Consider the following 18,344-nt stretch of genomic DNA (forward strand, 5'->3'; position numbering starts at 1 on the left):
GAAGAGAAGAGAAGAGAAGAGAAGAGAAGAGAAGAGAAGAGAAGAGAAGAGAAGAGAAGAGAAGAGAAGAGAAGAGAATATTCTACTGCTATGACAGTACATATCACCCTAAGACAATGGAAGAAAATACATGATGAATATGTCAAACCAAAAACATGACACAAAGCAAAGTATAGAGTGGAGATAATGTAAGACCAGCTTTATCACATTCCTTGTTAGCTTAGTTCAGCAAAGCCTTAAGCCCAAGGCTGAGTTAGCTCAGGCTAAGTGGGACGTATTATAAAATGCAGCTAGCCCAAGGCTTAGGAAGAGTGTGGGTGTGGGAGAATGAATGCTGCAGCTTCACCTGAGAATTACATCCAGATCGATCTATTTTTCATCATTATCACAGGCTTCAGATTTTAAACGTATCTTTAAAAAAATGTTTGCATTTACTACTCAGTTTTGAAGCTTTATTTATTTCAAACACATCTGCTGAACGTTTGTACTAAACATGCAAAATGTTGACTGCAAACATTCTTTATTTGTCTCCCCTACAGTAAACATTAATGTCAACTTGATTACTTGGTCAAAGCTATTTAGTATACATAAAATTGGAGGATTTAAAAGAGAAGTCAAAAAACAAGTACAAGATATGTTGATATCATGTAAATGCCAACATCTTTCAAACTTAAAACCCCTAGTTGGTAAAACAGAGCCACAAAAAACATTATACAACTGTTTTCAAAGAAACACCCACTGTAACTGGTAAATTGACTTTCACATGTAAAATTGGTAGTGTTTGTTGCTAAATGCATAACTTCCTGTTGATCTATAAGAATGCCACTATTTGCTGAATTGAAGACATACATTTGACCTGTGAATATAAAGTGTAAAAGACAATTTGGTGAATGCATATGATAGGTAATAAGTGGCTGTGTGACTGTTATGATTAATAAATGAATTAACAAACAAAATAGTAAATGAGGGAATGGGAGCATTTTGGTGCGGTCTTGTTCAGGATTGTTTAGATATGCTGTCTGAACTGGTAGAAATCATTTTGGCCATTGATTTGGAATTTGGAGGCTGATGCAGTCCTATGACTCTCCACTCCACTAATGCAATGTTGTACAGACACACATGCATGCGAGCAGTTCTCATGTTACCAGAGAGTGTGGTAAAATACAAACACATGTGTGTGTGCACATACAAAAACACTCAAAAATACGTGCACACATGGACACAAGTGAAAGTATGCTTTCAGCTCTACACTCTACCTCTGAATGCAAAACATACACGCGGGATTCCAGCACAGTTTTCCATTTGCAAAAGAGCATTTTTTAAGACAAATAAATGGCTCCTAGTTTTCACTGTAAGAATTTATGACGGAAGCGTTTGCAAATAACAACACATCATTGATTGTTGATACAGTGCTTGATCCTGTGCTTTTCATCGTCCATTGTACTTCAGTTCAGGCCTATCTGATAAGAGCTGACTTTGTGATAACTCTTGCAGCAGACACTCCACTACACTGCACTTTATCTTATTGATTACATCAATTAACTTTAAAATCATGTGCCCTTTCATGAATACTTGTGTCTGTGTTTAATCATTAGAAACAGACAGTGAACAAGTAACAGCCCTGCATCATTCACTAGCCACAGTTCTGGGACTGGCTGCTCATTAGTACTGGTGTGGCGGGAGTGGTGAAGAGTGGAGTATGTGTACATTGCTCCTCCTACATGCTACCGCTCTCTCTCTCTCTCTCTCTCTCTCTCTCTCTCTCTCTCTCTCTCTCTCTCTCTCTCTGTTTTGATGGGGTACAATGCTCCTGTTCCTGTGAGCCAGTCACTCTGTAGACATCTCCTATTCACAGCGCACTTCCTTGCTCTCCCTCCCTCTCTCTCTCTCCCCCATTCCTTTGCTGCTCCCCTGTTTTCTGCTGTGTTTAATCATCCTCTCTTCAGAGCCACCTCGCTCCCACTCCCAACCAGGATCTACAGAACTCTTAAAGGATCTGCAAACCTGTTAAGGTAAGAAACCACAACAGGCCTCCTCTTTCTCACATGCATGTCTTTATCGGTTTGTTAACAGAATATGCATTTGTTTAATAAAGAAAAAAAAAGTCAGGCTAAAGGGTTAATTCACACAGGTAAGTCTGTTTCATTGTGTCAGCTGATTTACAAGGCTTGCATGAGTCAAACTGATCTGCTGGGGTGTGTTAGTGTTCAGCTACTCCTCAAGCTCATGGACCAGTCTGTACAAGCAGAGGCAACAATATGTGTCAGTTATAGTTACATATGAGTTATTTGATTCCCCGTCATGGCTCTTCTTTTGCAGGGATAAAATGTGTGGCAGACTTCTGACTTACACTAGTTCATTCTTCTGGTTGACCCATCACAAGTTAATGTTCTTTACATGTGATTTTGTAGTAGTATATCCACATGTATGTCATCTAGTACATGCATGCTGCATCAGGTAAATTCACAACTGCTTGAAGTGTAAAACTGTAAATGAATGACACACAGCAAAGCTATTCATACGAAAAGAAAGCACTGAAATTTAATTAAAGTGTACTAATGTTCAGGTGTCACAAACCAGGAGTCTGTAAGATTTTTTCATGTTCATAGAAAAAGCAGAGTTCAGTGTTCAAAGTTACACCAAATAATTTCATGAAATTAAAGTACAACCGAGTTACTCATCTTTACTTAGTTCGGAAAACCACACGTTACATTGTCCACAAACTTAATTACAGTCCCTGGGACTGTTATTTGAAAACTTTGGTTGCTACTTATGGACAGTTACTGGATGTTAGTGGGACTGCTCAAGCATCCTGAAGTCAACTCTGACGTTAAGGACCAGAATAACCACCAGCTGTAAAAGTTTGGTATTTGTTCTTAGAGATACAGCAGCCACTGACTCAAAAACCTGCTTCAATGAATGTTCAAAAAGAATGTGTTCTGGCCTTAACCTGGTGGGGAAGCAAATCTGACTAAAAGAAGAGTGAAAAAAAGAAAAGATTAGGTAATATTTGATTTCTTCTGTTTCTCAAACAATGTTTCTCACAAACTATCACATACTGAAAGTCTTACAGAGACCCGCTGTCTCTTTCACAAGCATTGGCAAACAGCACTGGAAAATGAAAATATCCTAAGTATAGCTATAAAGAAATTTAAAATGCAAAAACCTAGAATTTCAACTGTGTCACACATGACAGTGAAGCATTAAGCAGACTAAAGGCAACATCAGTCACAGACATTAGACATGAGTGTTGACATGTCACCAGGTTCTAATCTCACCTTGTCTAACAGCTTTGTCCTCCTTGTTTGCCACTGGTGTTGCTGTGGTAACTTTCAATGCTGCAATTAAAAAAAAAAACAAACACTGTCATTGGGGTGTTTTGACAGTCTGCTGATAACTGAGACACCAAATATTTATTTTGGATTAGCACAGCTTAAAAATAAATTTATAGAAAAGGAAAACGTACAGAGAGAGATTGTGAGAATTGCGGGGCTGCTTACTCTACAAACTGTTTGATAGTCTCATAATAACTTTTGACAAGGCTCAGACAGCACTGCCTAATGGCTTTAGACAGACACAAGGTTATACTTACCATGTCGCAGCCATTTATGACAAACCGCTGTTGAAAATACAGGTTTAAGTAAAGGACGGTGGAATAATATTCGTTGCTGTATTATTTTTCACATTTATTTTTTTACTGACTTAATAAAGAAAAGTATGCCATTTCTCCCTCTTACTAATTTAAACAGAATATATATATATATATATCATTATTATAATATAACCTGACATTGCACAGCTTAGTTGTGGATTGAGTGTACATACCAGTGATAACATGCACAGGTAAAGAAGGAAGGCATAAATAGCATGCAAGGAAAATAGAATTAACTGGAAAATTAGAAAGAACGGTAGTGAGCTCAAGGGTGTGTGTGTGCCTTCAGGGACAAAGAGCTGCGTTGCAGAGTGTTTGTGCGTGACCTGTAATTGTAGCCATACTACATGATTACATGAGAAAAGCATGTGAGAGGCAAGAAGAACAAAACTCCTTCATACTAGAAATGTTTTTTTTTTTGCCTGGTGCATGTGTACATATTTTCCACATTAAAGCACACATGTTTTCTGTCACTGAGTATAAATATGAACCTCAAACAGAACGGTTTCTTGCAAGCTACGTTTATAAACAAGATCAAAATTTGACTGAAAAAGTCTTTCACTGAGGTGAATATTTGTCTTTGGCCTGCAGCTTAAAGTTTGTTTGTTCTAGATTTTAGTGTCAGTACTGAATGTCTGGCTGCTTCTCCAAAGCCATTAGGAAGAGTTAAACAAATTTAAATATCTTCAATAGCAGGTTTCCCTGTCCACAGGAGTTTGTGCAATATTGGCAACAATTTTATATTCAATGTTGCAACTTAGCTCTATGCCCACACACTCTGAGATTCTTCCTAAATACCTGAACAAGTTCTGTCAATCACTGTTGTGTTTTTAATGAGGTGGACACACAAGACACCTGTAAGGTTTTCATTCATGCAATTAAGTCCAAATAATCAACTCAACCAAAACCCTGGAGATTTTGGAATCGAATAAGCAGGGCTTTCATCAGAAATTGGCAAGTCCTCAAAAGCTGTCAACCCCAAAAGTTTCTTAAATCACACCTCAAATCCTCAGTTCACTTGAGAAGCTTGTGCTCTTCCTCATGCAGATCATGACAAACATTCAACAAATTCCCATTTCACGTCATCGCTTTGCATAATTGCATTTAATAGGTCAAAGATAATCTTATGAGATTTAAGTATCACACTGTGGTCATCACCATCCATGATAGAAGGAAAATGTTTAAATTTTTATGTGGTTGTTAACCCTGGTGATATTGCTCAGCCCATCAATACTATTAATGCTGTCAGCAATTTTTTCCAGCTTAAAGTAAATAAAGTGTACTATTATTGCTCATCATCACTTTTCAAACATTTCCACGTCATCACTTTCAGAGCCGAGATGCTTTTAGTGAGAACCACACTTCTTTTTTTAACCCCATTTCTTGCCAACAGGAAATGGCATCCAAGCAGCGCATGGGCTACAGGTGTTGCATAGCAGGAGTGGTGCTTCTGCTGTTGGCCAGTATTGCTGCCCTCATCGCTGTTGCTGTCATCCAGGACACCTGGGCTTTGAAAGAGTACAGCGTAGAGGTGGGTGCACACATGTGCATGTACAAATGTTCATAGATGCACACGATTCTTATAGGAACTTGCCCTTTGGCTGTACAGTGTCTTAGCCAACAAGCTTTCAGTTGTGAATGTGAATCTGTGTCCAGACATTTTCCAGATGTCAGGGTAAGGAAAATAAGGTTTTGTCATCTGTTAGCTTGGCAATGGATGCTGGTCCTGATGAACCATGTGCAGATTTTTTTTTAAAGGCGTGCTGGAGGTGTGGTCATGGTATCTTCATCACCTCAGCTCTTTGTCAGATCATCATTTAGGGCTTTTAGATCTTTCATTAAACAAGGTGAGAAATGCGATCAGATAGGCCAAGTGAAAAATGCAACCTTGCAACATATTTTTTTTCTTTCTTCTCTTCAGTATGGCATAGTGATAGACTCGGGTTCATCTCGTTCCAATGTGTACCTGTACCAGTGGCCCGGGGAGAAGCAAAATGAAACAGGAGTGGTGACTGAAGTAATGAACTGCAGAGTTGCCGGTGAGTCATTGTATGTACAAGAGAAGAGCACAATGCAGTGAAATGTTTACATCTTCTAGTATTGAGTTAAACAAATGAAGATTAGAAAATGAAAAGTGAAGATTAGAAAATGAAAAAGAGTAAATTGAAATGAGTGAGTTGAAGTACAGGATGCAATGAAGAGAAAAATGAAAGCCAAGGCTTACTGAACACTTACTGAACACTGGCTTTGTGTCCACAGGTGATGGTATCTCAGAGATGAGAGTTGACCCTCAGAAAGATGCTGAATCATGGAAAGCATTCAATGTCTGCATGGACAAAATCGTCAGAGTCATTCCTGCCAAAAAACACAAGACCACACCCCTCTTTTTAGGGGCTACAGCTGGAATGAGACTGCTACAGTAAGAAAGTGTCAAAATATGTTATGGCTTTATGATATTCTCTCACTCTTACTTATTTCCTGGAGAGTGACAGGAAGGGCCAGAGATATTTCATTTCATTCATGCACCACATGATTTTTCTCAAAGCCTACTGAGTCACCAGGGAACCTCAGAAATAAAAACGTGTAGACAACAGGCTGGGGCAAACGTAAGGAGCTCAGACAGTGTAACAGTCAGGCTGCAAACATAGGATCTTCACACAATAGTGAGTCACTGCATGAGATGCTTACTGCGCTGTAGGGGTCATAAAATTCATGATACTTGTCCAAGGGCTGATTTGCTCCTTCACTCAGCTCTACAGTGCTGTGGTCACTGCATTTACTGGTTGGGCTGCAGTGAGCAGATAAAAAGGTTCAGCACAGCTTAGCTTAGCATAAAGACTGGGAGCAGGGGGATACAACTAGCCTGACTCTGTCCAAAGGTAGGGGTATTTCCTGGAGATAACCTTACAGTGACTGTACTCCAGGAAATAAGTTTAGGCTTTCATGCATCTATTAAACTAATAAGATATAGTGTGTTAATTAAAGATCTTTAAAGTTACTGATAGGCTAGGATTTTTGTTATCTTTGGACATAGCAAGGCTAGCTCCTTCTCCTTGCCTTCAGTATTAATGTTAATTGACTCTGTAACTACCTGGCGTCAGCTTAATATTTGGTGTACAGGCATGAACATGTAATCAATCGTCTTAACACTTGACAAGAAAATAAATGTATATTTTCCTAAAAGTCAAACTATTCACTTAATTACACTGATTCCACTTTTTGACAGCCACTGACTGTAATCCTGTTTCTTTTTTTTTGCCATAAGAGAGAAGGATGAACAAAGATCCAATGAAATCCTGGCAAGTCTCAGAGAATACCTGAGTTCTTTGCCCTTCTCCTTCCAAAATGCCTCCATCATCAGTGGTCAAGAAGAAGGGCTGTATGGGTGGATCACTGTCAACTACCTCAATGGAAACTTCCTAGAGGTCAGACACTATCATTGATCTATCTGGTTGATCTAAGTCAAAGTTCAGTTGTGTGCTGCTTCACAAACAGGATCCCGTTTCACTGTAGACTAACCTTTTCCATTACAGAAGAACCTGTGGAACACCTACGTACGGCCAGAAGGGGGAAAGACAGTAGGATCCATGGACCTTGGTGGAGCGTCAACCCAGATCGCCTTTGTAGTCCAGGATGATCTCAGAGGGCCTGACTACATGCATGTCAAACTGTACGGTTACCCTTACAACGTCTACACACACAGTTTCCTCTGCTATGGCAAGAATGAGGCTGAGAAGAGGGTTCTGGACAAAATCGTACAGGTGCACATCTTTTCTTTTTGTCTTTTGCATGTGTGTAGGTGTGCTGAAGGTCATATCTGTACAAGGGTGGTGGCTCTCTCCTGAACTTGTTCTCTTTGTGTGTTTCTATGTTCATGTTTAAGTGCAGGCAGCAGTGGGAATGCATGTGCTTTTGCATGCATGTGCACGTCAAAATCCATTAATGCCCAGTAAAGAATTGATTAGTGAACACTGCTGTCCCTGAGCTGCTAACAGGCAGACAGAGACCAGTCAAGGATGCATTATGTCATTAAGAATATTGACTGGACCGTGAATGTCATCAAGCCAGTCTCCGAGAAATGCATTATTTCTGGTAGCTTATAGCTTAATTCTTGAAACTAACAGTATTTGTTGCGGGAGGAATATGCCACGCTGTATGTAATGGGTATAAATTTGAGGCATGATCCTAGGATCAAATTTTAACTTTGTTTGTAGTTACATTAGGATCTGTATTTGATCATATGTAATTTGAATAAATAAGTCATGGTTTATTTAAACAGTATAGATGATATGTCTGTAAATGCATGAGTAATACTGTTCTCTTATCTCATCCTGCCATGCCTCTTCCTGTCCTCTCCGTCTCTTTCTTATTCTTATTCTTATTCCTCCATTTGTTCTTTTGATATTTTCTGCCTTCTTTCAATATTCCAGGCATCATCTGACCCTGCTTACATTATAAACCCGTGCTATCCTGAAGGCTTCAACATCACTCTAAAGGCCTCAACCATTTATGACACGGAGTGCACAAAGAAGCCAGAAAAGTACAACCCAGATCAAAACCTCTTCATGGTGGGAGACCCTGACTCAGACAAGTGCGGTAGCATAGTGAAGTCCATATTTGATTTCAAGACTTGTACTTCATCCCAGTGTTCCTTCAACGGGGTTCAGCAGCCACCAGTCGCTGGAGAGTTTATGGTAACACACAGTGCAAAATGTAATACATGCAGGTAGGCAGATGACAATGCAAAACAACTTACTTGTATATTTCTGCTGTTCCTGCCAGGCATATGCTGGATTCTTCTTCACTGCTAGAGCTCTGCTACTGAATGGCACATCAGATCTTGATCAGTTCAACTCGTCAGTCAGGAAACACTGCCACACACATTGGACAGTGGTAAGTACTTCAAACTGGTATACAGTGTAAATCTAGAGAATGGAAAAAGGTGGAACAGGAGGGAGGCAAGAATGAACAAACAGAAACAGTAATTATCCATTAAGTTGAATAGCAAACAGAGAGGATTTTTCCTCAGGCATCATACCTGCTTTGATATCACCAACTGAGGTAATGCAAACTGTGACAGCATTTTCTTCTCTGTGTGATTTAGTTGGTGTTCCTTTCAAAACAGGATACCACATGATGCAGCTTAATCTACTAAATAAAAAGTAGATGCATTGAAACTGAGCTTACAGAACAGGTTTGCTGGACTTATTATTTTACAATTTTAATCAAGAGAAAACATTTATAAGAGAATATTTCTTCAGTGTACTGTAAGAATGGATATTGCAGGGGCTTTTTTCAGTGCACCGAAACCCAAAATAGCTTCACAGTATCTTTGCAACTGTTTTGTTTGAAAGAAATGCCTTCTATATGGTTGAAGTTGTACATTGAAATCTGATTTGATTACACACCATCTTCTCTCCATCTTGTCTTGGTCTTGAAGTCTTTCACCTTCATCTTGACGACAACATTGATGTTTTCTCCACAGCACTGGTTTTAATTGTCTTGTATCATTATTCTCTCACAGGCTAATCACAGCTTTATTTCTCTGTCATTTAGCTGAAGCAAGAAAAGCCCTGGATCTCTGACAAATACCTTAAGACTTACTGTTTTGGAGCTCACTACGTCTTCACTTTGCTGGCAGATGGATACAAGTTTGACAAAGAGACGTGGAAAAGCATTCACTTTGAGAGAGAGGTTGGTCAAACAACAAAAAAAACCCCATCATTTTCACCAAGACATTTCTTGCTTCTAATGCTTCCTTCTGCTGTCCTCTTCACAACAAGGAAGCCAATGCATATCCATTGTTTATCCTTCGTGTTCCCATGTTCATGCAACAAAATTATGCTCATATATAATTTAAAGTAGAAAAATACAACCATCAGAATATGTCAAATATAGATATTTGATGAGAGTGGTTGGTGCTGAGCTGTTACCAGCTTATCAGCCTTTTACATACACAAATGTGAATGAGGCCACCCACTGGGACCTATTAAAGATGGATGGCTGACATCCCAATCATCTGCGATCAAAAGGTTGAGTGAAAGACAGGCAATGTATGGCTTCGGGATGCCCTGAGGGTATGGAACGTCTTTCACAATGAAACTCCCTCAGCAGAAGGGGATTCCTGGTCTGTGACGCTGAGTCACTCATGAATCACAAAGGAAGATAATCACACATTACAGCCACAGTTCCCAAATTGCATGGACAAGATTGTCCCATAACAGTTGGCAAGGCTGCCAATTTCCAGCCCCCACCAACAAGAGAGTTAGTGTGCTGCATGTGTGATGTAATGCCTTCGTGGTGTCTTGGAGTCTCATGCTTGGTAGGTCTTTTTAGAGGAAGCTAAACAGACACACTTGGATTCTTTACAGGGGTGTTCTTTGGGTTTTATGACTCATCTTTTGCCCTAGAGCTGCAACTGTGCAACATTAGGACAGGCCTGTGTGACATTCTCAACTTCTCTAGACATGCAAAGGGATGTCTTAGCTGAGTCTCTTCTCTTCTCTTCTCCACAGGTAAAGGAAACCAGCATAGGCTGGAGTTTGGGCTACATGCTGAGTATGTCCAACATGATCCCGTCTGAAGTGAAAGAAATCCCCCCCATGGCAGACCCTGTCTTTGCCGGCCTTATCTATCTATTTTCATCACTAACCATTGTAACTGTTGTCTTAGTTTTCATCATCCTCATTCGCACCTGCTTCTGAGATTATCAGTTACTAAAGGGAGTGATCTGCCATTGGAAGCCTTGGGGGCTGCTGTAAGTAAGTGGAGAGCACTACAGCAGCATGTGCCAAGGTACTTACAAAGAAAACTGTTTTATTTTGGGGGTTTTTTTTCAGCTTGAGCCATTTACTGCCATCTGTCAATTTTCATTGAAAACTGAAAAGCCTTAACGTTAAAACCTGCCACTGTGTGTCCATTTATGGTCTTTCTAGTCCTTGAGCTAGCCTGTGGGTTGATTTGAAGGCAGCTGGACTTCTTGTTCGAAGCATTTAAGACGTTTCACCTCTCATCCGAGAAGCTTCCTCAGTTCTGAAGACTGGTTTGAAAGGCCAAACATTTAAACCTATTCCTTTCCCTAGTGGGCGGTCCACTCAGGACAATCGAAACAGCTTGGTGGGGCCGTCATCTACTCTGGGCCATGTGTTTGTGGAATGGCTGTTTAGTCTCACCTATGTATAGGTCAGAGCGCACTTCGCTTCACTTGACAGCATAGACCACGTCACAGTTTGTTTTTGGTAGTTTTGTCTTTGCGGTGAACCAGTTTTTATCACAGGGTGTTACAAGGCCTAAAACGGGATGTCATGTTTGAAGAACATCCTCCTGACTTTCTCTCACTCCCCTGTCACATACAGAACAACATTTTTGCATTGGTTTGTGTTTTTTTTTTCCCTGTTGGTGTTTCCTCTTGGGACTTTAGTGGATAAGGTAAAGGTGAAACATCTTCAAAGTTTCAAACAAGAAGTCCAGCGGCCTTCAAATCAACCCAAAGGATAACTATGACCTGGATGAATGAGAACCTACACAGACATGTCCTTGAACTCGGTTCAGATGTGGGACTGGTTTCACAGAAATAGTATAAAACAGCTCTAAAAACTATCACTTCATTTTATACCTCAGGGAAACTCACATAGATTTAAATATGTATTTAGTTGACAGTGCTCTTTTTCAAGCTCCACTAAAGGGAAACATTGCTGTTTTACAGGGAAAAAGTTGACACAGTGGTTGCCTGAATGGCTCACAAATGATGAAGGAGCACCCAGAAGTGTCCATGTGCTCATTCTCGTTGCACATTGTGTAATCTTACAATTGTATAATCTTAAAATGAGATTCTATACGTGCATTCACACTTGTATGCTCACATTCACACATGGACCCCTCATGCAAAAGCATGATATATTCACTCTGCTACTGATTATGTTTTGTTTCCTGTATTATACGTGTAGTTGCACTGAATGCATTAGTTTACATACAAAATGGCAGCACTTAGCCACAGCTTTATTATTGTGTTTTATACCATGTTTCTGAAACTATAACTAAACAACAATATTCCACATTTAGTGAATGAAAACCTTCCTTATAAATAATATAATGAATATGAATTTTGACATTGTTTTCTTAGGATTTTGCAAACTAAATACATGTTATATGAAGTCATTAAGTTTTATGTAGTCTATCTGCAAACAATTAATAGATTTAAGCACTAGATAAAAATTAATTTCCGGGTTTGGCACAGCAGCCAAGCAGCAACAGAAAATGACTTAGTGCTGCAACTGTTCTACATGTTGCTTTTTCCTATTAAATGCAGTACATCATATTCAGATGCTAACCTGGTGCTGTTCCACCCCTGGGATTGTTTTCATTCTGTGCTTAAAGAACAGATTATTGTTGGATAAATATACATAACTGATTAATTCAGTACAATAAATTCCATCAGTGGAGTGGCTACTATGCCAGAGAATTAAACAAAGTATAACTGACAACTGAGTCATGTCCAATTTTCAGTGTAATCTATACACAGTGCTTACATAATATGAAATTTGTCTGTTTATGTCAATATGTAGCCTTTCATGAGAGATTAAATCAGAAAATTAATCTGCAAATACAAAGGTTGACGACAACATATCAATTTGATTTTTTTTGGTATTGATTTGCCAATTTTCGAGATGAGCCCCAGTCCTGAGTCTAAATGGTAAAGGCTTAGCTAAGAGGGAGCAATGAATCTGAATGATTGAGCTGTATGTACATCCAAAGTTTTTCAAGTATCAAAAAAGCAGCATGGGTGTGTGAGTGTGTATCTTTTGCCATTCTGTATACATCATGCTCTATTTGAGAAGTTTTCAGTGATACTGTACTCTTTGCACTAGAAAGGATGGGAAGATATGCATGACTGTAAACTATCCAAAAGGATGGATCCTAGATAAAAAAGACATTTATAAGTAGTTCAACAGGAGATCAATCTGCAACAGATATATACAGATAGATCTCCTGTTGAAGGACTTTATTTGCTGTTGGGATGTTTAAAGAACAAGGCACACCAGCAGGAGATGCATGACAACTGAGCAGATGGTGGTGTGGATCCAAGCAGTGTCCTCACGTAAAGTTGCTAAACGTCACAACAGCAAACAAAATCCTTCAACAGGAACTATTTGGTTTGCGGCTCTATCTTTTTTTCAAATGCTATCGTCAACTACTGCAGGATATGCATGATTCTCATTTGATGCACTGATTGTTATCTGTTTTACATAATTCTCTCCAAACAGTAAATAATAAACATATCTACTAACTGCACATTTTGTGGCTGCTGCATCATAACACACCTTACAGATGTAATTACTGACCTTACAGAGCCTGACTGATACAGGAATTTTAAGGCCAATGCTGATACAGAATTTGTGGAGTAAAAAAATTTGAATAGACATATCAACCAATACTCTTTATACATGATGGGGTTGTTATTTATTAACTTTTCAGCTATGTCTTTCACAAGCTATTTAGCAACTTTAGCAACTTTAACAAGCTATTTAGCAAAAGTGGGGTCAGAGCATGCTCTGCTGGACAAACTATGTAATGACCGAATTTCTAAATTACACCAAGCATCTTTTTCTGCATTTTCTGCATTGTGCAAAAATATTTTCTGTAAAAATATTTTTCAAATCTGCACATATCGTATATCATATACAGAGATACCGATATATCTGTTCAAGGTCTGTCAATCTGTCAATATCAGCTGATAAAATCTATCAGTCAGACTCTATAATAATTACGCCTGTTTGAATCTAAATGCCTCCTTGTTTTATATCTGACGAACTGTAAAATCCCTGTTGACATGCTGAGGATCTACACAAACACACACTAACACAATCAGCTCTAACACAATCAGCTCCTTGTCAACCCTTCACTTTAGCTGTGTACAGCAGTGCACTCCAGTGGTCGTGTCGTGTACTTGCTGAATGTGCAAGATAAGTGTTGACTGTTTGAAATTTTTTTTTTTTTATTGAAAGAGTTGTCTAAAAAGAAAACAAAAAGAAAAGAGACATTTGGAACTACAGCAATATCCACTGGTTCTACAGACACTCTCAGAATCACAATTTGAAAGACATGGGAGGCATGTGACCAAGCAAATAAAAAAATAGCATCATCAAAGTTATTTCTGTTGCATCATCTTTTACACACCTGTACAAAAAAAGATCTCATAAATATTACTTTTGTTCTTGCTTTCTCTACCCTCTCTCACTCTCCCCTTTCAATAATTTACTTTCCAATAGAGGTTTGTATCTGCTTGATTTTGGTTGAACCTTTCTTTTTCTGTTTGTGTCTGTTTCCATTAGCTTTCTTTTATTGGTGGAGAGTCTGGTGGGTGGGGCTTTGAGGATGTGACCTCAGAGCCAGCCAGCGTCAGCCACTTAAAGTCCATATAGTGTTTTCTTTTTTCTTTTCTTTCTTTCTTTCTTTTTTTTTTGTTCTCAACTGATGCATTTTTATCCAGTACGAATGATCGTCTTTATCTGGGCGTAAAATGGTCAATTACTGTCATTCTGGGGGCGCACCTCTTTCACACCCACCCAACACAAGACAACTTAAATCCCCAATACTGAAAAAGTGTTTAGCAGCTCACATATCATAATCAGTTCTCAAAAGAGAAAGAAAAGGCAACACAAAAAGAAAAACTATCTCCCCGTCCTTCAGGGAGAATCCACAAAAGCTGAAATGATTTCGTTCAACAAAAATGCCCTTTCATCTTACAGAGATCATTGCCCTGCTCACATTTTAAATGGCTTATGTTTGGCAAGACAGCGGTGTAAAACAGCTTGTCGTGTGAACTGAGGATATGAATTTCAAAACTGTTAACGCTGGAGTGTTTTGGGAAGCTGTCATAATGAGTTACAGCAGCTCACTGTCGGCATTTAGCATGTGAGATTAGTCAATGCAGCCTGAGGATGGTGTAGTTGGTGTATTAAAGTTTAAGAAAAAGGAAGTTTAAAGTGGACACACCAGTATTCCACAGGATATTTAGCCTCTTTACCACTAAAATATACTATACCAAGTTATTCCCAATAATATACCTACCTCTTTCAATATCTTCATACCACAGGGTGTCTGGTCTCTCATCAGATGTTACAGTGCCACTTTAGATCATCTTGAGATCTTCTGGTTGAGGCAATTGTGTAAAACACCTCCTGCATGTTCTCAGTCACAGATAAAATCATCTCACACACCAACAGCATGAAAAGCAAGAAAGACAAATTCTGTTTCAGAGGTGAAAAAATAAAGAGAAAGCAACATAAGGAAGATCTCTTCACTACTTAGTTTCTTCATCTTTGGTATAAAATATGCCACCTGTGGGCTGCGTTTGTTCAACAGTTAAGAAAGACTCAAGAAACTGTCAACAGGTTTACTAAAACTATTGCTTTTTGCACATTTAAAAATCCTAGCTTTTTTCTGCTCTTTGTCAAAGTCAGAAATGTTCCTTTTTTTTTTAACTTTTCTTTTTGCAGTGAGACAAGCAAAGCAGGCAAAGCAAAAAACTTTTTGGAAGGTAAAAAGACCAAAAAGAAAAAAAAATACAAATGCAATGGAGAAATAGAACTTTTATCCCATGATTAAACTAAACTGCATTTTCCAGGGAGCAGTGGACTGACCCTTTCCACAAGTCGCATTAAAGAACTTTTTTTTTCTTATCCACCAACACCAGCTGCACTGCACCACATAATTTAAAATCATCTTCATACAAATACAACCTTATTTTTTTTTTAATCCTGTACAGATAGCTTTGTAGATTAGGTCTTCGAAGCTCTCGGAAACTCTGAGAACCTCTCAAGTCATTCAATCACTCAGTCTTTTTTTTTTTTTTTTATAATTCAACACTATGGAAACTTTTTTTCCCAAAGTTTGAGAAAATTAAGGCAATAAAGATTTACGAAAACACTGATATTCTAGAAAACTACTCAAATAATAAAAAGAATGAAAATAATGTAGCTTAATATCAAAGGAAGACAACCTGTTTTTTCTAGACTTTGCTTCCTTCCTGTTTTGTTTTTTTTTGTTTTTTTAATAAAAAAAAGTCTGAAAATCTACCTGCACATTCAAATGTTCTTTTTTTCTGTACAGCTTGTTGGTTGAGTTTAGATTTCAGTCTGTGTCTTCTCTTTTTCCTTTGGAGGCAAAGTCCTGTCTCACGGTGAGAAATGATAAACTCAGAGTTGCAGACTGCATTTAATTTCCTCGTCCTCAAGTTCAGCAAACCATCATTTCTTTATTCCTCTGTCTTTTTCTTGGTTCAATCATGTTAGAAATATAATTAATTTTTTTTTCTGCATTTTGTCTTTTATTTGGTGCCTGTGCACAGTGGAAGCATTCTCCCCCTCAGTGTTGTCCATGTCACCTCTTTTTCTTTTTCCCTGTTTCATTCTGATTTCTCTCTGTGTCTCCAGCGCCTCAGTGCAGTCCTTCTAAAGGCAATGCAGTAACGATTCCACCCAATCTTGTTATCTAAAGGAGACAGAAAAACAAGTCAGGGTAACTGAGGAAACTCTGGACAATGTTAGTGTTTCTAAAGCGAGCACAACATTCTTTGTTCAGCCGCAGTGCGTAAAGGAGAACACAAACAGGTTATCTAGGAGGCAAAAAACAGGACAAACACAAGGAGAAAGATAAAAATGGGGAAGTAGTGTTTTACAAGCAAAGGTTGACAAAAAAACCCCACAACAAATGGCATAGCATTTTGTCTCTGCAACAACTGTACACTGCTGATTCCTGTAGCTAATTACTCTGCATGTACACACTATTCAACATGATTTATTCCAGTTGTAAATCACAGCCTTAGCAAACACCGTTGTAATACACTGATGACTGCATTATGTCCCTCTCTCTATCCAGGGTCTTTTCCATGTAGAAACGTTAAACAAAACATCTTGCTGAGAGTTAGATGAGAAGATTGATGGGATTCTCATATCTATGCAGTAAATATGAAGCTATAATCAGCAGCACTGGCAAATCTCTATGAATTAATCTATTAAAAGTAGGAAATATTTCCAGCATATCTGTTATTATTAAGTTATCCTGCAAATTGTTGCATTCTATCACAGTCCCACACTGGCGTTCAGCCTCCTTTCTCTCTGGCATCCGCTTTCAACAAAACTGTTACAACTATTACTGTGAATGTAAAACAGTGCCGAAACACTTGAATACAACTTGACAGTGCAATGTAGGAGTGATATGGCAATAACGAGTGTACCAGCTGTACAGGAAGAATGTGATTAAAAAAAAAATCTACTCACTTAGTCTGCTGGTAAGAGTAGGCTGTGGCATGATCTCCCGTACTCTCCACTGATAAAGGCTGCGGCCCGCTGGCGTCCTGCGAGGAGGGGGCGGCTGTCTGTGGAGATGGGTCTGTCACCACGCCCTGTCGCCAGAGACACAGTTATAGAAATAAGTCAGATATGAAACAATCTCAAGCTGTTAGAAGGTTTAATTTCAACCTCCATTTAGCACAAAAGTTCACTGAGTGAATCCAAAGAGTTTACCAAAGACAAAAAAGCGAGGGCATCAACTTCTTCAGACAGGCTCCGTTTAATTCCTGACAATCATTTTTAAAAAATCGAAAATAGTTCCTCTGGCCCTCGGGATCTTAGTGGTAGTGTCTCTCACTGAATTGCACAGAACCACAATCTGATTCTGATATTATTAAAGCTTTCAGTTCCCTCAGTAGCAATAAAGTGACTGACACTGATGTCTCACAGGATATCAACCACATTTTCTTGTACATTTACATTTATTTACATGTACTTAATCTGAGAGCCATAAAGTGAGAGAATTATACTTTATATAGTGTATATAAGAAATACTCATCTTTCTTTATAAAGTAAACACAATTTCATATTTGCTTTTTGTCTTGTGTGCAGGTGTGGCTCAAAATGCTTTAAACCTTCCACAATAAAATGGTTAAATACAGCCTGGTGTAGTTCTATACAGTTCCAGCTGGTGTATGAAGTTGGTCCAAGGAGCAACCAGTATAAAGTCAACAAACAACTTCTTCTTTTTGTCCTTACTTCCACTGTGATGGCAGAGGCAGGCACTGCAGTGTACTGGGGAATGTAGGTTCCTTGCATAGGAGCAGCTGCTGCAGCAGGCATGTACTGCAGAGAGGAAGGATATTTTGATACAGACACAAAGGATATGTCCTCCAGAATCCCTGGATTAAAAGAAGCGCCCGACATTTCCCACTTTGACATTTCACCAAACATTACGTAACAACAGTTTGGCTCGAGTCCGAGGTCACTGCACATTTCAGACTTGTTGCAAACAAGAAAAGACATTTTTCAACGTGTCTGTGTGGTTTACAACTACAGCTGATCACAGAAATTTCTACTTACTAATATAATTTAATATATCGCAACTCAGAATGTAAACATGCATGCAGAGTAAGATGGTTACGGGGAGGTAAAACTTGATACTCACAGTGCCTGTAGTGCCCAGAGACAGATGGTTCATCTGCTGGGTGAGAGGAGCCATAACACTGGAGGGGTGAAGGGACAAACTGGGCTCTATGGCCGCGGCTGGGGTGATGACAGCACCCTGAGGCAGGCAGGAAGGAAGGACACATGACCGACTGGGTTATAGACACCACTGCACAAGCTCTCATCCACTGACCAAAATATAATTTGGGAAACAAAGTCGAAGTCATGATGCA

At 39.0% G+C, this 18,344-nt stretch overlaps 2 protein-coding genes across 9 annotated transcripts in view; one reads left to right on the forward strand and one right to left on the reverse strand.

The window, feature by feature from the left end:
- Positions 1-1,865: 1,865 nt before the first annotated feature.
- On the forward strand, positions 1,866-13,777 carry entpd3 (ectonucleoside triphosphate diphosphohydrolase 3). Its single transcript, XM_041043917.1, has 10 exons — positions 1,866-2,012; positions 5,046-5,183; positions 5,574-5,691; positions 5,912-6,071; positions 6,918-7,077; positions 7,186-7,413; positions 8,083-8,346; positions 8,435-8,545; positions 9,209-9,346; positions 10,168-13,777. The coding sequence occupies exons 2-10, from the start codon at positions 5,049-5,051 to the stop codon at positions 10,354-10,356; spliced, it is 1,503 nt and encodes a 500-aa protein (XP_040899851.1). The 5' UTR covers positions 1,866-2,012; positions 5,046-5,048; the 3' UTR covers positions 10,357-13,777.
- Positions 13,778-15,466: 1,689 nt separating this feature from the next.
- LOC121185645 (RNA-binding motif, single-stranded-interacting protein 3-like) overlaps positions 15,467-18,344 on the reverse strand; it is a 160,128-nt gene continuing 157,250 nt past the window's right edge. For all 8 annotated transcript variants that reach the window (XM_041043925.1, XM_041043919.1, XM_041043920.1 and 5 more), the window contains 4 exons: positions 18,113-18,229; positions 17,704-17,790; positions 16,933-17,057; positions 15,467-16,144 (listed from right to left, as the gene is read on the reverse strand). In XM_041043925.1, the coding sequence (XP_040899859.1) occupies positions 16,141-16,144; positions 16,933-17,057; positions 17,704-17,790; positions 18,113-18,229 (333 nt within the window). In that variant the 3' untranslated portion in view covers positions 15,467-16,140. The remainder of the gene's footprint in view (positions 16,145-16,932; positions 17,058-17,703; positions 17,791-18,112; positions 18,230-18,344) is intronic.

This window comes from Toxotes jaculatrix, chromosome 8 (assembly GCF_017976425.1).
Source record: "Toxotes jaculatrix isolate fToxJac2 chromosome 8, fToxJac2.pri, whole genome shotgun sequence".
Classification (NCBI taxonomy): Eukaryota; Metazoa; Chordata; class Actinopteri; family Toxotidae; genus Toxotes; species Toxotes jaculatrix.